The sequence below is a fragment of the Amia ocellicauda genome, chromosome 15, assembly GCF_036373705.1.
Source record: "Amia ocellicauda isolate fAmiCal2 chromosome 15, fAmiCal2.hap1, whole genome shotgun sequence".
NCBI classification, from domain to species: domain Eukaryota; kingdom Metazoa; phylum Chordata; class Actinopteri; order Amiiformes; family Amiidae; genus Amia; species Amia ocellicauda.
The window spans coordinates 26,379,334-26,401,345 of record NC_089864.1 but is presented as its reverse complement, the minus strand read 5'-3'; the positions used below and the strand labels follow the sequence as shown (position 1 = coordinate 26,401,345).

At 39.7% G+C, this 22,012-nt stretch overlaps 1 protein-coding gene across 1 annotated transcript in view; it reads left to right on the top strand.

Moving 5' to 3' along the window:
- The window catches only part of adipor2 (adiponectin receptor 2), a 39,835-nt gene extending 24,330 nt beyond the window's left edge, over positions 1 to 15,505 (top strand). Inside the window, exons 3-8 of the mRNA XM_066724520.1 lie at positions 251 to 424; positions 3,699 to 3,870; positions 6,997 to 7,183; positions 7,797 to 7,984; positions 9,052 to 9,245; positions 11,262 to 15,505. Coding sequence (XP_066580617.1) covers positions 251 to 424; positions 3,699 to 3,870; positions 6,997 to 7,183; positions 7,797 to 7,984; positions 9,052 to 9,245; positions 11,262 to 11,390 — 1,044 coding nt within the window. The 3' untranslated portion in view covers positions 11,391 to 15,505. The remainder of the gene's footprint in view (positions 1 to 250; positions 425 to 3,698; positions 3,871 to 6,996; positions 7,184 to 7,796; positions 7,985 to 9,051; positions 9,246 to 11,261) is intronic.
- Positions 15,506 to 22,012: the final 6,507 nt, after the last annotated feature.

The window sequence follows — 22,012 nt, the reverse complement described above, 5'->3', positions numbered from 1 at the left end:
CACGTAGACGTAAATTTTAAAGTGATTTGATCTTTTGCATTCTATTTTTACTTGTGATAAGTGTATAGGTTGGAAAATGAAGATGGTACTAAAGCACAGTAGCAGAATAACAGATAACGCATCTGCAGGGGTGAAGTCCTTATCCTTCTAAAGTTGGGGTTGTGCTTATATCCAAAAGACTTTTAAATTTTGTCCTGTATTTTGATGCAAGGTATTGCAGTAAGTCTGACCCATTTCTCTGTTTTTTTAGGATGTTTCAGAAACTGAAGAGCAGAGAGCAGAGGAGGAGGAGGAAGAAGAGGAGGAAGAGGATGAAGAGGATGAAGAACAGGAGCAGAAGAGCTCGGACGAAGGCTTCATGGGGATGACGCCCCTCTTGCAGGCCCATCATGCAATGGAGAGGATGGAGGAGTTTGTACACAAGGTGACCCCTCTCCCGACATCACCTCTCAGTTACCCGCTAAAAGCGGTTACCCTTTAGGAACTACAGTAATCATACCATGACCATACTGCACTGCTAACAGGATCTGGAAAGAAGGATGGGAGACAAAGCACTAGACTAAACTCAAAATAAAGTAATACATTTATTATTATTTTTATTTCTTGGCAGACGCCCTTATCCGTGACTTACAACATAAGTGCATAAATAAACATAAATAAAATAAGACCCAATAGAATAGGTTTTTAAGTAAGGCTACCTTACCTATATAGCCATTCCTGTTCTACAAACACTGAGCACCATCTACACTGAGCAATTAACTGTTCTGACTGTATTGTCTCACAGTGGGTCAATATTTATGTTTTCACTGCCCTAAATTTCCAATTATAACCTGGCTCTGGCATTTTTGATTTTGTGTTTTTCTTCTAGTTTTTGGCTGTATTGTAACAGACCTACAAGTGATGAACAGCTTGCATCTTATGGAACCTGGTTTTGATTTTGGATAGTTCACCCAGCTCATTCTTTTGAATACGTGTCTATAAACTTCATCCAGAAATGTCCACATTGTTCTCCTTTCTTTAACTAATGTATGCAGTTTGTTTTCTGTAGCTTTGCATAATCAATTTCCTCAATCCGCTGGAATAACCAGCTGACACCAGCAATCAAAAAACACATACAGCTGCACTTTTCAGTGTAAGAATTATATTAAGGCGGGGTCAGTATTTTATTTTTTTATTATTATTAATTCTCTTACATAGGTGTTCTTTAGTGGAATTACTCCATAGATTGACTACTTACTGCAAAATTAGGAACTCCATCTAAATAAGCATCCAAGCTGCTCTACTCATTTGCCTTTAACACAATATGAATTAAATCATATCAGTGCATTCCTATCTCTGCTTCTTCTTTCCCCTTTACTTTCTGTGCTAAAGATTTCCCTTTCTAATTAGCGCTGATACCTAAAAAACTGAGTGCAAGACAGATAGTGAGGTGGTGTAATTTAGGCTGATGTAGCAGACTTCAGTGCTTGTGTGTCCTCCCTTCGGCTTTCAAATACTGCAGTTCACGGTCATATCACACCTCCAGTTAGGTTGAACATGAATCTACTTTAGGTTTGCAAGGAGTAAGATGATGGGTAATGAGAGACCATTTAAAACTTATTAAAGGGGGAAAAATGTACTATATCAAAAAAAATAAAAAATCACACAGTTGTCACAATCTGGAACAAACTCCCCAGTGATGTGGCTGAAGAGACAATTTGGGAACATTCAAAAATAGACTGGATAGGATCCTTGGATCACTTAGTTATTAATGGGCACCAAACGAGCACAATGGGACGAATGGCCTCCTCTCGTTTGTACACTTTCTTATGTTCTTCTTGTGTTCTTAAAATACAAAATGTGAGAATTCAATTCCATAATATACATACACCGATCAGCCATAACATTGACTACTGACAGGTGAAGTGAATAACACTGATAATCTCGTTATCATGGCACCTGTCAGTGGGTGGGATATATTGGGCAGCAAGTGAACATTTTGTCCTCAAAGTTGGTATGTTAGAAGCAGGAAAAATGGGCAAGTGTAAGGATCTGAGCGACTTTGACAATGGCCAAATTGTGATGGCTAGACGACGGGGTCAAAGCATCTCCAAAACTGCAACTCTTGTGGGGAGTTCCCGGTCTGCAGTGGTCAGTACCTATCAAAAGTGGTCCAAGGAAGGTAAAGCGGTGAACCGGCGACAGGGTCATGGGCGGCCAAGGCTCATTGATGCACTTGGGGAGCGAAGGTTGGCCCGTGTGGTCCGATCCAACAGATGAGCTACTGTAGCTCAAATTGCTGAAAAAGTGAATGCTGGTTCTGATAGAAAGGTGTCAGAACACACAGTACATCGCAGTTTGTAGCGTATGGGGCTGCGTAGCCTCAGACTAGTCAGGGTGCCCATGCTGACCCCTCTTCACTGCCGAAAGCACCTACAATGGGCACGGGAGCATCAGAACTGGACCACGGAGCAATGGAAGAAGGTGGCCTCGTTAGATTAATCACAAGTTCAAGGTGTAGACTTGGCCTCCAAATTCACCAGATCTCAATCCAATCGAGCATCTGTGGGATGTGCTGGACAAACAAGTCCGATCCAAGGAGGCCCCACAGGACTTACAGGACTTAAAGGATCTGCTGTTAATGTCTTGGTGCCAGATACCACAGCACACCTTCAGAGGTCTAGTGGAGTCCATGCCTCGACGGGTCAGCGCTGTTTTGGCGGCAAAAGGGGGACCTACACAATATTAGGCAGGTGGTCATAATGTTATGGCTGATCGGTGTATAGCTGTTAAGGATCTAAAAATATTGATATTGTGATCCTAGTCTGTATGCAAACTGTATCTTTCTATACAAATAAATGCAGTGCTTTAACTTAATGCTGAATACTAGTTCCTACAGTAGTACAGTAGTGTTTATGTCCTTATGTTATTTAAATAGTTCTGCAGATCGGTATATGTGATATCCTTGACCTTTTACTTAAATAGATCCTCGTAGAAGACTACCTTTTTTTGTATTCCTGGTAAACATGACCTCCCTGATTGCAGCCCTTGGGAATATTAGACTTCCTTAAAGCCCCATAACACCCTTTTAGCTAATGAGACTGCCTTGGGCAAGTGCTTTCTTTTTTCTGTCTAAGGTTTGGGAATACAAGCATTGATAGGGAAAGGTTTATTTTGTGATATGGTATAGGGAGCAAAAGGGTTTCTCTTCATAGGGTAGCATTAACTCACACTTGGATAAGCATGGCATTGCTCATCCAGAACTCCTCCTAATTATAAATGTACTCTTTAAATCTATTAAATAGATGGCTTTCAAATAACGCATTTCTTTCAACTATAGCCTGTCCATCACTCTGTAAAGAGTTGTCACTTAGTTCTAGTGATCTGCAGGTGATTAAACTTAGATAATACGTAAAGCTCATGCATTGTGTTTTTTTCTGAATTGTATGCCCCTCAATGTCTTGATAATGGCTATTTCTGGATGTTTATTGGATAACTATAGGGGATTATATGATCTGTGTTGATATTGCTTAACCTTCCAAGGATCAGGGGCAGGGAAAGAAAATATCTTATCAGTTGTTAACAGCAAAGCCCTACACATGCACACCTCAGTAGGCAGCTGTAGAGCCTGCATGATAGCCGCCTTAGTCTTCAGATAGACACTAACTTCTGACCTGAGGTTCTGCCTTCCACACTGATGTGCTCCCTCCGTCTTCCAGGTCTGGGAAGGAAGGTGGCGGGTCATACCTCACGATGTCCTCCCCGACTGGCTGAAAGACAACGACTACCTGCTGCACGGCCACCGTCCGCCCATGCCCTCCTTCAGAGCCTGCTTCAAGAGCATCTTCAGAATCCACACGGAGACGGGCAACATCTGGACGCATCTGTTAGGTAAGGGTGGAGCGTACTACAGAGAGCACAGTCCTGCTGCTGCTGGAAGGCCTTGCTGATAGCCTGTGCCATTTCAATTAATTTGATATTTCCTGTGTGTTATTTAAGGTTCATGGATGACTCATCCTTAGTACTCTATTTTACGGAAATGAGAGAAGACCAGTTTTGAGGCTTCTGTATTGCAATGAGGTTAATCAAAAAAGGAATCCGATCCATTACATTCCAAACTTTATTTTTGAATGCTCAACTATCTACTCTCTTGATCACTTTAAGCATTTTCTGAAATGGGAGATTTGGGATTACACCAGGGTTGTTGCTTTTAAAAGTGTCAAAGCAACAACTGGCAAACCAATGTTTAGATGGGGGAAATGAATTAGAGTAATCAGGAAGTGTTTTAAATAAACAAGAAAACATGGTCTGTAAAGGCAGACTACATTCCACACCAACAGGATGTGAGGGTCGGTTTTAGAGCAAAGATGACTCTTCAGAAATAATGAGCTAATGTAGGCGGATATTTAATATTGTGTTCATTCGTCCCTTGGTAATTATGTGTAATGGAGTTAAGCATTATTGCATTATTACACTATTGCATTATGGCATTTTAAGTTGTCTGGAAATAACCCTTATGGGTGACTCAGACTGTAGAGTGGCCTTCTGAAATGATGCAGCTCTCCCCCTCAGGAATCGTACTTGAATGCATGGTTATTATTATGTACGGTTTTAGCAATTAAACACAAAATAACTCTTTTCCCATAGTACCTTGAGCAGCTATTAGTGCTCCTGAAATTGATTTTGTAATTGGGATTGAAAGTGTGCGAGTTTAGTCTTCCCATTGTATCCTCACTAACAAGAATAAATAACAATACGAAGCAAAAAGGAAGATTTTTGCTCATCCTACACCTCATGATATCTTCCTCTACTGAAATTCAACTATCATTTTTATGCAATTACCAGGCAGAACTGTCCAATCAACATCCTTATTAACCACTTCCAGTACGAAACATTTTTTTATTCTGGTAAACTGTTGTGCGGGGGGGATAAAAAGGATATAAGCTTTCCAGTAATGATGTTCCAGCAAGTTGAACAAACTTAATCTGAAAATAGTCTGTGCTTTAAGAGGTTAATGTGTGCCATTTAAAAATTTACTACACCATCAGTGACTCATGCTTACTAATCTGACCGCGGTGTTCAGAAATGTTTTTGAAATGATTGTTAGTGTGAGAAGCACAGGAAAGTCACAGACCCACAGTGTCGGAGTTCACATGGAGAAAAACTTTACGTTGGATGAATGATCTTGCTTTCAAACATCACTTAATTTGTGAATTGTATGGAATCAAATTAAACCCAATTACTGACTGGTGAGCAAAAACAGTGTGGTGTAGCATTCGCTGATTTTAGCCAGGGTTGGGTCCATCACACAATCTATGCAGGTTTAGTGAAATGTAATCCACACTGTTAAAATTGTAAGAGTATTTCAGTGAGGAAAAGAAGAAACGTTAAATTATTTGGCTTATACTGCCACCTTGTGTGCACTGCTTGTTCCTCTCAAAAATACTTAATTGAAGAGAACCTAGTGATCCCGAGTAAGTAGAAATTTAGAAAATCTATACGTCTAGCCCCATAATGTCTCATTTTTTCTTCCAGCTGAGCTTTTCATTATTTTTTGTATTTAAAACTTAATCTGATCTTTTTCATGGTGTTCGGCTCTTAAATAGCTAAGATTTGAAATTAGTTATACAGATTCTAAGATTTAGAATAGGATCTGGGAAAATTATAAGTTTACTGAATTGCTCTGTTGTAGTTAGAATGAAAACCAGATAAAATATTTGCAGGGTCAGATCCCTAGCACAGAATCTATTGTATTATCACTGCAATCTCCTTTCCTCTCTCCCACGGGCACTCCTATTCTTGGGGTTTTACCCATTTATATGCATTAACTTTTTCAGATGAGCTCCATTTGAGCACCTTGAGAGCAAATTTGAGGGATTGTGCATTTTTGTGTGATGCATGTTTCGGTGTATGCAGTACTTATGAAAGCTAATTGAATAATGAAAGTAGACACGAATACCTGCCTTTCATTAACTGTTTGTAACTCCTATACATATTTGCCAACTCCCCACATTCAGATTATCTAAACCGGGACGCATCTTACTAGCTTTTCTCTTTAGCCTCAGCAAAGATGACTTTTGTCAAAAGTACTACAGTACTGTTTCATGACATTACTATACTATATGAATTCAAACATTTGTATTGTATTGTGTTTTAGTGTATTATTGCTCCCATGCTTATTTATCTGCTGAAAGAATGCCTCTTATACAAAAGTAGATTAGGTAGTACTAGTATCTGATAGATTCGTTTTTGTGGTATTGCATCTGTACTCCTGCCTTTTGTCCGTAGAAAGGTCTTACTCGGATTTTAGATTTTAAAATATATATTTATAATTTTTATACTGCGATTCATTATCTTTCAACAACTTTTCTTATGAAGTGCAACTTCTGTTTTCTCATTTCTTTTGAGGATTACATTTAATTTGGAAAGCATGCTGCCACAATTGTTTAGCCACCCATACATTTTACTATTATGGGATACCTGGTGCAAATTGTGGCAGTGCCCTTCAGTTTCAAAAACCATCACTGTTCTATTAAAGCCCTGTCACATCTTTCATTGTAACATAATGAAGGCCTAAATATTTAGCTTTATATTTACAGCAAGTTCTATAATACCTATTGTCCTTAATCTTGCTGTGTGTAGCTCTGAAAGCTGACAAGGTTAGACAGTTAGAAATGGCAGGAACATTCACTTTTTTTTAATTTTTAATATGCCCATTTTTATACACACAGTGTATTGCCAGATGAATCTTCCAAAGACCTTGACCTCTGGCCATGTTTGAGAATAAATAACAATGTGTCTAGCCATTTAAAGTGCCCTCTGCAGTATACATTTTATTTCATAATACATTTCAGCTCTGTTATTTGTAAAGTGAAGGTTATCCTTGAAAATTGGTTAGCAAAAAAATGGAATGGGATGAGACTCATTAGTCCTAGGCATTAACGGAGGCAAGCTGGTCGCAGACCTTATTGCTGAAAGTGCTTTCATATGAATGTGCTCTGTCCTTCCTCCCGCCAGGCTGCCTGTTCTTCATCTGTCTGGGGATTGTCTACATGTTTCGGCCCAACATGACGTTCGTGGCGCCATTCCAGGAGAAGATTGTGATTGGCATGTTCTTTCTGGGTGCTATCCTCTGCCTCTCCTTCTCCTGGGTGTTCCACACGGTCTACTGCCACTCAGAGGGGGTGTCACGCGTCTTCTCCAAGTGAGTGACTTCCATATTGGGCATTTAACCACCCATTGTCACTCTCTGATGTGGGCCTCCTACTTAACAAGGACTGAGTGTTCTAGGTCAGCTGTTTATGTCAAGAAATATTACTGACCAGCTCCTGATATTGTACTTAAAATCAGTTTTCTGACCGATCAAACCATATCCTAATTAATTGCCTACTTTGCTAAAAGAAATGAAACTCAATCATAGATTGGGTATCGGCATTACTTACCCAACCCCCCACCCCGTAAATATACATTTATTTTGAGTGTAAAATCCTGGGCTTTTAGAGCTCAGATGTTGAATCACTGCTCTCAATCATGCATGTTGAAACTGCATATTAATCAACTCAATGCTAATGCTTTTTTGTCATTTCCATCCAGTAAGAATGTTCCATTAGTGTAGTGTATTTCGCCCCAGACTTCACTAATAGATTATTAGTTATACAACATTTCTCATTGACACTTGTCTGTGCATTTTATTAGACACTCACTGAGATGGTTGAAAAATGCTCAGTTTTGCTTTTGATACGTACAAGAGCAGTAGAACATAACGGCCTTGTCTGAGGCCCTGGTTTCCTGAGCTGATCTCTCCTTGTGTCCCCCAGGTTGGATTACTCGGGCATTGCCTTTCTGATTATGGGCAGCTTCGTCCCATGGCTATACTACTCTTTCTACTGCTCCCCTCAGCCCTGCTTCATCTACCTGTTTGTCATCTGTGTTCTCGGCATCTCCGCCATCGTGGTGTCCCAGTGGGACCGCTTCGCCACGCCTCAGTACCGTGGGGTCAGAGCAGGTGAGTGTGGGAAGAGCACTTGAACACGTTTCAACATTTCCTGCTATACTGAAGCATGGCGTTTTGGAAACGTGATGAAGCATGCTGTGATAAATCAAGGGAATCCAAATGACCATCCTGCTATTTAAAAAAAAAAAAAAAAAAAAAAATCTCCCCCCTCCCCCTCTTTGGAACCTGAACCATTGTTTAGTGCTTGGATTAGTCAATTGGCCACAGACAAACAATCTGAAGTTATCAGTTTATGGCCCTTTTATAGAGGCAATTTAGATAATGCTGCAAAGTTCCCTGCTGACATTTATTGCACTGTTATAGGAAACTGCCCCGGTGCCAGGCACAGGAATTTTCTCTCTAATGGCCAATTAAAATATGGTGGCCGTAAAATGGTCTGGATTTTCTCTTCATGTTTTTTTTTTTTTTCCCTTAATCTCTCACTGTGGGAAAAGCCAAATGTCCTGTATTGTGCACCTGAACAGTTTATTTTTTATACAGCACATTAAGAACAACATTTTCTATTGAAACTGTAGTATGTCAAAGTATTTTAAATGGGGAAATGTATTCTCATATTTAAAGCTTTAACTTTAAGCTTTAGAAAACAAAGTGCTCCAACTTTGTAACAATTGAATCAATGTTTCAAATATATTTATTAGCTGCTCACAGACCCAGGGCAATTTTGTCTTACCAGTAGGGTACAATTTAATTTATATGGCCTTTATGCCAGAACTTCAAACTAGGTGAATTAATCTAGGTGGTCCAAAAAAATATTTCTGGTTAAGTCCCTGGCTTTGACACTGATGCAATGATTTTACATGGACAACTGCTCTTTCTGATGACCTAAACCAATTTTCTTGTTTGAAGCCACTCAGCAGTAGCACTTATTTTTGCATAGTTCCCTCTGATGGTTGGAAATTTTGTGAATGGTGGTTAAGATTGTTCTAGCCTTGTCTTCAACTGAATGGGCAGAACCTATCCATGCAAACAAATGAGCTCTCCGTGAATAGCTTGCCTTAGGGTACTGGTAGAGCCCGGAGTCGGGAGTAACAGAGTTTTTGATGTCCCCCTCCCCACAGGTGTGTTTGTGGGCCTGGGGCTTAGCGGGGTGGTTCCCACACTGCACTTTGTGATCTCTGAAGGCTTCTTCAGAGCAACCACCATTGGTCAGATGGGCTGGCTCTTCCTCATGGCCGTCCTCTACATCACTGGAGCCTGTCTGTATGCCGCCCGCATCCCTGAGAGGTTCTTTCCTGGAAAGTGCGACATCTGGGTAGGTGTCACCCTCCACTTTGTGAATTCCCATAGTCACGCCAACCCTTATTACAGAACCACAACGCATCCATCAATACAGGAGCTTCTCAGAGACCCAGGTGTGTCTGTGTGTGAGGACTGTAGCATGTGCATGACATTGCACAACAGAAAGCCTCGTAAGAATATTTTTGGTTCATAGAAGTCGCCACCTCCCCCTGAAAAATTATGAAGTTAATGTGACATGTTTGATGTCAGGAAAAGAAAAACAAATATGGCATTAATTTAGGATACATTTCAATTCACACTTAACCACATTTTTTAAAAGGGTTAGTATTTTGTATGTCAAGTTTTATGTACATTTTTACAATACTTTTACAATAACTTCTAGAAAATCAAAAGCAAAAGAACAATTTTTTTTCTGTAGCGAAAGTTTCCCTGCAAGGAATGCTTTTGACCTGTAATCCTCGAGTCTCTGACCTCTGATTTGACTGTGGAGGGCACTGGCTGGAAACAGTCCTTCGCTGCTGGCGAACAGAATCCCCCCCACAGTGGGAGACCACTCTGGTTTTTCATTGTGGGGCTCTTGGCCTCCATAGAGGAGATCTGCCTGGGTTATTTTTGGTAGGATACTGAAAAAAATGGCACCTGTCATCATACTGGTACAGTGACCCCATCCCCTGCCCCCTTTGCAAGCCACTGTGCCATAAGCAGAGGTGGTCTATTTTTGGTGGTTGCTTATTGAACCCAGATGTTAGTTGTTGGTGGGGAAGGGGTTCGGCTACATTTAACGAGACCTGGGCTCCAGTCACAGGCAATAGTGTGTGACTTCGGTCAGGGGTCGATGCCCCTGCGTGTTGCCCTTTTGGGGGAGATCTCCTGTGAACAGGAAGTAGGGATGAAGTTTGCAATTTCCTGATGGAAACTCAACAAATGGAAAAACTCTGGAACGCTGAGGTCATGCTCTAGTCCTTTTCTTTAATTTTCAGATGTTTTAAGGTAGGACTGTTTTTCATTCACTGTAGCTGTATATTGTTTCAGGATATCGCAAATGTTGTGAAACCTCTGACCTCTTTCACACCTATAGGCTGTTACCAGAAGAATAATAATCAACCTTTTGTTATCCAGACTCTTGAACTCCACTAAGTTACACGTGACATGTTCTGTTATTCCCCTGCTGTAAAGATTCATTTTAACCTTTTAAATCATTAAGAAAATGCCAGCCAAACCACAATAATCCCCTATTTAATGCATTAGGGAGCTATTCAAAACTGGGGCTTTGAATTTGACATTGTTTATATATTTGATCCAAGGCTTCAGACCTACTAAATATATAACGTTTCTGCAGTCCTCAGAGCTCAGTGTTTTGGGAAACGCTAAAGGATACCATGCTGTTAGCCCGTGACCTTTGGGGAAACATGGCTGAAATGTCCTATCGCTAATAAGAGTGGTAATTTCTGAGACCTGGCTAATTGTGTTGTACTCTCAAAAACATATTGTATACTGTACTCTGTGTGCGCTCCATAGATGGCTAAAAAATCACACTTCCTCGTCCCGCTTTAAAAAGCATGTTTGTGACCCCCACATGGTTGAAATTGCTTAAGGTTGATGAATTATGTCTCCTAATCCTACTTTATCGTCTTCCTACCCAGTGAATGTGTCCACTAGGATAAGTTATTTAGCTTGAATCCGGAGCTTTGAAAGCCACTCTGAAGGATATTTATAGATGTGCATTTCTCACTCCCTGGTTTCTCTATCTTCCTTTGTAAATCTGGAGAAACTTCTATGCATCCACACCCCTCTTCAGAAAGAACTGCGCACACATAAGAACGTAAAGTTTACAAACGTGAGGAGGCCATTCGACCCATCGCATGGTTCACACATCACAAAGGTTCATCAACCTTAACTGAAAATGGGACAGGAAAAAGTCCTTTTTGTGGATTACATTTTGGCAGAAAGTGGGATAGACTCAAATAGAATGCCATGTGTATATTTGTTTCACTTTAAAGTATCAATACAGAATATCTCCTTCTCTCAGTTTCACTCTCACCAGCTGTTCCACATCCTGGTCGTGGCCGGGGCCTTCGTCCACTTCCACAGCGTCTCCAACCTGCAGGAGTTCCGCTACACAGCTGGGGGTGGCTGCACAGCGGAGGGGGCTGCATAACTTGAGACTGTCGCCGGGCACACGCCAGGAACACGCCATCATGGGGCAACGGGTCTTTTATTCAAGTGGAAAAAGGACGCTGGTGAACAAGACTAGGTTTGACAGCCAAGTCTTACTGCACCACTGGGAGAAACTGTTCCAAAAAAAAAAAAAGAGTATATATCGATAACCATAAATTATATAGTTTGCAAATTAAAAAAAGAAAAAGAAAAAGGAAAAGAAACAAATTGTCTGATTTTCCTGAATGCCATATTTATTTATGGAAAGAAAAAAACTAAAAACAAAACAGTGATTACTGCAAGGTACATGTGTTTGAAGATTTTTTTTTTTTTTTCTCTCTCACTAAAGGGGTGTAGCTGCTTTTAAATGTTTTTTCTTGTATATAAGATTTCTAACTTTCAGTTATATAGATTTGTATTATATGTATAATATATTATATTATATTATATATTTAAAAAAAAAAAAAATGGATTTTTTTTTTTGTAAAAGAAAGTGTTTTAGCTGGAATACCAGGTAAACTGTTCAAGTTGACTTTGCACAAACACATCAGACCCGGGGAGGAAGGCCAGTGATGCCTCCACTGCCCCTGAGGGGTTGAGCCTTGGTCTCTCTCCCTTCATGGTTGAAGCACAATGTGAGCCTGAGGAATGGGGAACTACACCCTCTAGGATCAGTGAAAATGCAACCAAGGGAAGTGGTCTTCTGTAAAGTGTTCTTTTCGTTGTTCTTGTGGAAAACCCCCAGTTTTCTACATTTGCAAAATAGTCTCCAACAGACTTTCCCACGCTGCAGCTCTTTCCCATGGCTGGGATGATCTACAGTATGTGGTTCAGGTTTTCCATGTGACGTGAAGGCCGTCTGAAAGACTAGTTAGGCCCAGGAGTCGCTCTACATCACAAACCTTTTGGATGGATTAGGGAAGAAGTACGAAGTCTTCCGTCCCTTCATCACCCTATAAATTCCCATATGTTCTGGTCAGATCCGCACAATTCTTAGGCTTTTTTGGTTGTTGTTTTTTTTTAAACCCCTCCACCCACATGTACCTTGTCGATATTGTCTTGTCACTATTGGCTGCTGTTTAAAAATAAACACTAGTTTTATTTTGTAACAATCACTAAGCACTTTGCAGCAGTTGATTGGCGAAAGGGTATAAGGTACAGCCTGGGAAAAGAGGTCCTAACTGGGGTAAAAGTGTCTGTGGAAAAAATAAATAATGCATTTGGTAGGGTTTCCTAATGCCAATACTGAGCAAGATCCCATGGTTATTTCCTTATGGAAATTTATGGATTTGTTTTCTAGGCCTGTCGCCTGTTACAATGTCCAAACACTGTATACATGCCATTTATACGTTACTGATGATTAATGTCCTTACATAGAAGTTTTCTGCTTTCTTTTCCTTATTCTTTTCCTGCTTTCACGGACTGAGCAGATTGTCCACATTATATAGTAAAAGTTCAGAGGACTACCCTGTGACAGAGTGAAAGTTGAAAGTGAAAGTTCCAAAAGTTGAAGAGAAGCTACAAAGCATCCAAAATTTAAAGGAGTACAAGCATATTTTTTTCCATTCGTTGTCTATATTCTATACTGGCATCTTTTAAATTAAGAACAACATCCCATCCCACACCACCCCACCAATCACAGGGAACACTAATCAAACCATGCAAGTGTAATCCTTGGCAAGAATTTGAAATGGCTGCATTTCAGATTTTCATGAGGTTCTAGTTCCCAATTGGTGCTTCCATTTCCATTATGGAAATCGCTGATATCCGATCTCTACTCTAGAGCGAGATCTGCTCATGGGGACCATAGAGTGAGATCACGCCGTTCATTTCCCCTGTTTGTTTTAATTGTGATCTGGGAATTGTTCATTTAGGTGTTTTTGTTTTTTTAATTATTTATTTTCACCACCTTATGCGTCCCATTTGTGAGGCTAGCCTTGAAAATCGGTATTGTGAAATACAGTGGTTTAAAGAAAGTGTTGAATACAGCAAAATGCACTCACTTAAACACCAGAGCAAAATACAAGGTACCGTCAACGACAGTTAAATGTGGTTAAAGGTAACCATAGTGGACCAGGAGCTAAATGCAAGGTGCTTATGATCTCCTCTTTCATGTCGGACACTGTAATTTACAGATACCAGAGCAGGGAGATAGGTCTACACAGAGTATTCCTGTTGCATTTGCATGCATCTCTGGTCTCAAAGGTTCATGTTGAGTCTTTCATGATTTAAGCAGTTTCTTCTTCGTTCAGGTCTACTAACCACTTTGAAATTAGAAATTCAGAAAGCTTGCCCCCCTTTGTGTTTTGTCTGTTCTGTGTAAACTTTTTTTCCCCTAATGCAGCTTTGACAAGATTTTTGACTTAAAAGTGCTGGTACTAAATATCCTTTACTCAGAGGACTCTTATTAATAAACCAGCCCAGTGTTATGAACTGAACAGTCGGTTTCCATCACATACCAACAGTAATAGTACGTCCAACCTAGAGGATACAAACCAAGTCCACGCAGTGAATGATTGTTGTCACTTTCTTTTGTTTTGTCTCCCATTTATATATTTGGATTGCACCGGATGTGACCCAACATTGTTGTACATGTTCTAGAGCAACAGTCATGGGCTCGACTGAGACTCGCAAGAAAGTGGGTTGTGACCGTTCAGTCCTATTGTAAAGCTTTGAGCGGTTAAGGTGGGAGCTCGGGGTGGGGGATTGTCACTGCTTCTGTCACTGCTTTCCCTGGGGAAGGTTGCACTGTTATGTTGACGACGGAGAGAATGGCACCCTGGGAGGAGAGATGCTAAAGTCGGCTAGTCTCTCAACACCTCCGTGTGATTCTCGACCCCAAAGGGACTGTTACCCTCACAGAGACCCTGTTCCCACAGCTGTCTTATCCTCTCCAGTTTAAGTAAAATTAATAAATCCAAGCTCATGCACAACAGAAGTCTTACAACACTAAAATATCTTTACCTGCAGAGGTAATGTCTGGTCTCAGTTCAGCAGGATCCTTAAGGACTGACTAAGACCAGGCGAAGGAAGGAGGTTGTTTCCTCTGAATCGATCCAAAGCATAGCCTTTCTTTAAATTGGTGACTGAGGAGCACCGAAGGACAATTGGTTGAGGTGTGGGAAGGGGGTGCATTAAATTAATTGCCAGGACATTCTGAACTGGAGGAAACATTGTATGTATGGTGACACCAAAAAATCTGAAGAAATGTAGAGATGTCGGCTCTTAGATTAAGAATTTATATTTATACTGTAATATTAATAGTAGTCTGTACAGCATATTCTGTGATTATTCCTTGTTGCATTGTCTGTTCAGATGTTTTATTTTCAACTTCTCCCATGTCCTTCCTATCCTTTCCCTCGTCAAGCAGTTAAAATTAGAGACCCTCAGTGATGAATATGCAGAGAAGGGGTCAGGACTTGACATAGGAATTATTTTGAATTCCCAGAAGAACTCTACCCCCCAAAAAAACCCAGCTGTACAGTCGAGGGAGAAAATGAGGTTGCTCCCATTGGGTTGCACTGTGGGCCAAATTCACTGAATGCTTTCTCCTGGGCAAAAACCATAGGAGAACACCTGACGCGCATCGCTTGAAAGATCCTAAATTTGACTTCTCTCATCATTTGTAAGTGGTTTAAACATTGCAGAACTGGCACGAGTGTTTAATGAATATTTCCCCATGTGCCTTACTTGCCAGGCTGTTTATTTTCAATTACTTACTTCCAAAAGGGTGAAGAGCGAAATTTAAGTTATATTCATATCCCCCAACCTTGTTCCCTGACATGAACTCTTCTAATGCTGATGAGGGCAGAAATGCAAGACATTTAAACTGTCCAAACGTGTTGTAGAAAGGGATTTTTCACAGCCAAAACGCACTTCTAATTGTTGAATGGAGATCTCCCCGAACATTGTTTTAAAAATTTTCCTTACTCAGAATCTGTCACCAAGAAAATATCAAAACCTTTCAGGACATTTAACCTTCTAACAAGCATTTCTGTATAAAATGTATAGAAATGAAAGTGAGAGGAACCTAATCTGGTAACCAGCTGTTTCACTTTTCATAAAACGGGAAGCAGAAACTGAAGCAGATTCTTGTATTCTTTTTTTTTTTTTTTTTAGACCAGTTATGAGTTTTTCAGTTTTTGTATGAAACCATGACACTAGTGAGGTATATTGTTTGTTTTTTGAGGCCTGCAAAGCCTAGCAGGAATAGAGTGGCCCTCCAGTTGCCTTATAGGGTGAATGCTAATCACTGTGTCAGGATCCTGTGTTTTGTTTTGCGTGTGCGCGTGTGCGTGCGTGTCTCCAGCGTTTTCCTGGTAGCAGGTGCTTCAATCGTTTCGGTTTCCATGGTTAAAGAAGAGGCCTTGTTAGTATGACCGGCCACTAAATGGAAGCATTTAATGAAACTATTTGGTTTTGATTTTTTTTTTTTTCCTTTTTTCTTTTGGGGAGTATGTATTGTTATGGAAGCAAATGTATAGCTCTGAAAGGGTGTGTGATTGAAATAGGATCTTTTTATCTGCTGTATTGTTCTTCTAATAAACAGTCAAAGAAAAAAAATGTATGGTGTTTTTTATTGGAAAAATTGCCGTTTTCCAATTAATTATATAACGCATCATAAATGTACAATGATCAGGTTTAACATTCTTAATGCACAAAATGCATCACACTAAAATAGCTATAATTTTGAGATCTAAATGCTATTGCAGCAGTTTGAAAAGTGAGATTAACTAGTATAAACTACAAAGCACTATATTGAATTCATTACTCCTCAACCCATACATTTACTGTGTGAGCCAATGGTTAAGCCCCTTAAATATTAGCATTTTTAAAAGTACATTTAAAGTGTTAATGATGTAGTGTGAAACTTCATTTATTATTTCTGAATGGGTTTTCTCCCATTTTATTTGTATTCTACATCCACTACTAATAACAATAGGTGCTAGCAGTAATTAGCAAGGGCTAAGGAAGCCCATGTAGAAAGATGCAAAAACATTTGCAATGGAAAAATGTTTTATTTTACAAAATCCAATGTTGCCAGCAAAGTAGGTGATTAATCACATTAATTCACAAGACACTTGTTCCCATTGCATTATAGTATTTGATTATTTGTAAAAGACCAGTGGTATCGTGACATCTGGTGAGTTAAGATAATTAAACTTTACGTTACTTGTTTATGGTTTTCAGTGGGGGCAGAATTAAGTGCTGTTTTACCTTGGTGCAGTTTATTTTTATTGTCTATTTCAATTTTTTTGTAGCAATAAATTACTTATTCCAGTTCCCTGGATAATACAATTTTGACTTGTTTAATATATTGATGCAAATGTAGCCCACAGCCCATCTATTTACTTATTCTTTAAATATTGATAAAGTAGTAATTGACAGCACTTGTCATTACTAGTGTAGCAGGTGGGATTAATAATCTCTCACTGAATAAAGGTGCGCCAGAGACTCAACCAAGAAATTCCAGGCATGAATGCCTTTTGTACAGGTGTTAATCCTCTATTACCCTTATTGATAAATTGGGTGGCCCCTTGAGGCTATGCACAACTAAGCCACCCCCTTATTTGATACAGGAGAAGAGGGGCTCAATCAATCAAACTATTTCCCTTCAAGAAGTCACGGCCAAAGGTGGTGTAACTTACCCAGCAAGGCTTTGATTCTGTGTTTACCCCCCATGAACACCATAATAAAATGCAAAAATAAAAGCAAGATCAATGTCATAAGTGCTACAAAGTCCAAAGTGCAGCTCTACTCCAACATGAAGATGGACACGTGGACAGGGTGGGGGGGCCCAACCCTGGCCCTGGGAACCCAAAGTGTCCTGCTAGATTTTGCACCAACCAAGAATTTAAGAATTTTAAACCATTGGAGATTTCAAAATAAACATTAAGATATGTTAACTTATAAAAACTTGTAGAATATGGCTGCCTTATATACTTTAATATTCAAATGATACTATTAATTCTGATAAGGTTTCAATTAATTAACTGAATTAAGTCCAGCTGAAGAAGTCCCAACCAGTGACAATAGAGGCACACAATGAGTCTATGCAGCACTGAACAAATGTGCAAAAATACTAAGCATAGCTAGTGCAAAATACAAATATATGTAGGTACAGGATTGTGACAATTTATTGAGATGTGTAACGTATCATGATTGTGGAAAATTATAGTCTTAAAATCTCAAAGATTTGTTTATTTTCTGTAAATATGCATTCATGGTATTAAATATTTAGTTTTGATACTGCACTGAATCAAAAGAACATAAATGATCTGCCTTAGTCAAATGAAAAACAGCACTTTTTGTACATGGTTGTATAGCAAAAAGGTGCAAAAATGCTTTACCAAGAAAAAAAACACAAACAATGGTGTGCTAAAACATAACTTATAACAATCAATAACATAAACAATAAATAACACCTCACACATTTTCATTCATGTCTGATCGAATTGTAGCGCTGCCGGAGCGGAAGGGTAAACACGCACCCGGGACTGTAGATCAGTGTTGGAAAAAGTATGAGCAAGGGAAATACCGGACATAGTTAGATATTTAAAAAATATCTGGACGGAGATTAAAGGACCGAAAAACTGGATGTATAGTAACCATAAGCTAGTGTAGTTTGGCTATCACCATTCATCAAATTGTCAATCTCATAGCAGAATAACAATTCAGTACCCTTTAAAATTGCCCATGCTAATTTCACATATCTGGGAATTTCAGTTTTGCGTTCTCATTCTAATCTTCTTAAATCCAACTTTACCCCACTTTTAGAACGTACTAAACAAGACTTTATCCGTTGGTCCACCATACCATTATCACTTGCTGGTCGAATAAACTCTTAAAATGACTATACTCCCCAAGTTTTCATATCTCTTTCAATGCATCCCAATTTGTATCCCTAAATTGTTCTTCATTAAGCTTAATCAAGTGATCTCCTCCTTCATTTGGAACAAAAAATCCCCTCACATACAGAGAGTTTTCCTTCAAAGACCAGAGGTAATGGGGGGCATGGTGCTACCTGAACAGCCCCAATCACAAGAAACTACACCAGTTTGGCTACAAATAGAAGTGAATTCCTGTAAATTCTCATCTCTTCTTGCCTTACTGTGTGTATCTCTGCCGACACCGATTTCAAACTATAGTCAAAATCCCATAGTTAGACACACTCTGAAAATCTGGACTCAGTTTAGAACACATTTTGGCCTGATGTCACTTTCTGTACTTTCCCCTATTGACAGTAACCACCTGTTCCCTCCCTCTCTGGTAGACCAGGCATTTCATGTTTGGCACAGAAATGGGATTACAACCATTCAGGATTTATACAAAGATAGGATTTTGATGTCATTTGAACAGCTTGCAAATAAGTTTAATTTACCTCAGTCCCATTTTTCTCAATACCTGCAAGTTAGGCATTTATGCATTCTCAATTCACTCAATTTCCTTCACTTCTCCCGAAAACTGATACAGATTCCATACTCGGCGTTTTACCAAATAACAAGGGTCTGATATCCCAGATTTATTCCACTATCTTTCTCTTACACTGTCCCTCCCTGTCTGTATTAAAAACTTTATGGGAGCAAGACTTGGGCCTAACTTTCCATGACGAGCAGTGGGTGGCTATTTTATCTCGGGTGCACTCCTCGTCTGTGTGTGCTAGACATGGGTTTATACAATTCAAGATTATACATCGTACCCATATATCTAAAACCAAACTGGCAAGGATTTTTCCAGGTTTGGACTCAATGTGCGACTGGTGCAATCAGGCTCCGGCCACTCTTATACATATGTTTTGGACATGTCCCAACTTGGTTCCTTTCTGGTCCTCAATATTTGAGACTTTCTCTCAGATTACAGGGTTCAAAATGAATCCTACACCACTCATAGCTCTCTTTGGTGTTCCACCAGACAACGTCCCACTGTCCACAAGTCAGTCTAATTGCTTGGCCTTTGCCACTCTCCTGGCTAGACGCCTTATACGTCTCAATTGGAAACAGGCTGCCCCACCCTCATTTGTTCACTGGATCAGGGACACTGTGCAATTTCTCAAATTAGAAAAAATCAAATACACACTCCACTGAGAAGTTTTATTCAATTTGGCAATCATTTGTCTCTCTCTTTGAGAAATTGAGCCTCCCTTCCCTACCTTAGCTGGAGGTTGAGCTACCCAAATCCCTTGTTGGTTGCCTTTCATTCAAATTCATTTCATTCATCCAAAATATTTGGTAGAGGCACCTTTGGCAGCAATTACAGCCCTGAGTCTATGTGGATAAGTCTCTACCAGCTTTGCACATCTGTACACGGCAATGTTTGTCCATTCTTCTTTCCAAAATTGCTCAAGATCCATCAAGTTGGATGTTTTCTGCATTTTTCAACTCTTTCCACATTCTCAATTGGATTGAGGTCCAGGCTTTGGCTGTATATTTGGGGTCACTGTCCTGCTGGAAGATTAATCTTCTCCCAAGTCCCAGGTCTCTTGCAGGCTTCAGCAGGTTTTCTTCCAGGAATTCTCTGTACTTTGCTGCATCCATTTTGCCCTCTATCTTTTCAAGGTTTCCAGGCCCTGATGCAGAGAAGCACCCCCATAGCATGATGCTGCCACCACCATGCTTCACGGTAGGGATGATGTTCTCTGGATGATGTGCGGTGTTAGGCTCGTGTCAAACGTAGTGCTTAGCATTGAGGACAAAAAGCTCTATTTTGGTCTCATCAGACCATAGAATCTTCCTCCACTTGGTCTCAGAGTCCCACATGCCTTCTGGCAAACTCTAGCTGAGATTTGATGTGATTTTTTTCTCTCCCATTAAGACTACTCTTGTGAAGCACCTGGGTTATTGTTGCAGTATGCACAGTGTCTCCCAGCTCAGCTGTGGAAGACTGTAACTCCTTTAGCTATGCCATAGGCCTCTTTGTGGCCTACCTCATACTGATACTGATACTCCGTTTTTGAGCACGGCCTGATCTAGGCATATGCACAGTTGTGCCATATTCTCTCCATTTCTTACTAATGGACTTTACTGTGCTCCGGGGATATTCAATGCCTTGGAAATGTTCGTATATCCTACCCCAGATTGGTGCATTTGAAGAACCTTATTCCGGATTTGCTTTGAATGTTCCTTCCTCTTCATGATGTAGTTTTTGTTAGGAATTGTACTAAACAATTGTGGGACCTCCCAGAGACAGGTGTATTCAACCTGAAATCATGTGACACACCTTAATTGCACAGAGGTGGACTCCATTCCACAAATTATTGTCATAGCAAAGGGGGTGATTACTTATGCATTCAATTATTTTCTGTTTTGTATTTGTAATTAATTTAAAACAATTTGCAGATTGTATTTGTCACTTTGACATTGGACATTGTATGTGTTGGTCAGTGGCAAAAACTCTTGATTAAATCCATCTGATTTCATGTTGTAACACAATGAAATGTGGAAAAGTCCAAGGGGGGGGTGGGTGAATACTTTTGAGAGCCACTGTAGATGGATTCATCTGTTTAATTTTTTTTTTATATGTATGACATACATGCCAGATTTTCTTCCCAGTGTGAGTTTCCTCCATGGAGAGGAGAAATAAATATATCAAAAGTTAATTACATATATATTTAACATTGTTCTAATTGAGTGGAAACACAAATTATCCAGATGTGGTATTGATGAAACAGATGTATAGTATCCATACAAGAACTGTATTGAACACTGTCCACAAAGTAATAAAACAACAGAACACATATTACTATTAAAATAATCACTACAGACAGATGGATATACAGACTGACAGTTGTTATTTTTCTCACATATTGTTTCAGAGTAAAGTGTCCATGCTTCTGGACACTTCACTTGCTAAAAATCAATCTTAATTCATGCCTTCATTAACACATTCACTGACATCCGATTCTTTGGGATATTCAAAACTTAGATGTAACTGTCTATCACAAATAATAAAACCTATGTTATGTATAATTCTGATCACAAGACACATCATCAGAATACACTGAATTGACAGCTCCCCACTAATTTTGTAATGTTAAAACAATGGTTGTTGCGGCTGTTTACACATAACCGGAAGTTCATCCCATAATGCACACAAAGCATCATGGTACGTAGGAATATGGGGGATATATTATCTCCTGGCCCAGGCTGTTCGACTTAGCTGCCCCACTGTTTATTCTAATGAGCCCATTACTGGGCCAAAATATTACAATTAAATATCTCCAAGAGATCATCCAGGGCTTACCACAGATGTATAGCATGAATATGTCAGACTTCCCTGAGTGAAACTGGACTGTCTGCTGCCCTTATATGCTGATACGATTAAGGCATGCAAGGATGTTGTAACTCCTTTTTGTTTATGTATGCACCCTTAGAACTGATATGTTAAATTTAATGCAACTATGTGTTTAAAAATGACAAAATTACAATTCAAAAGGTCAAAGGATGATGCCAACACTGTCTGTATATGACAAGGCCTTCCTGAGTATCATGTACAAAAAAGTGTGCCAAGATGATGGGAACAGTTGGGTGGCACCCCTACCATTCTGCTCTCCAAGACACCGCCTTGCTAGTACCACACTGCCACCGGCTGGACATTTATTTTATTTCTAGTTTACTTGGGTAGTAA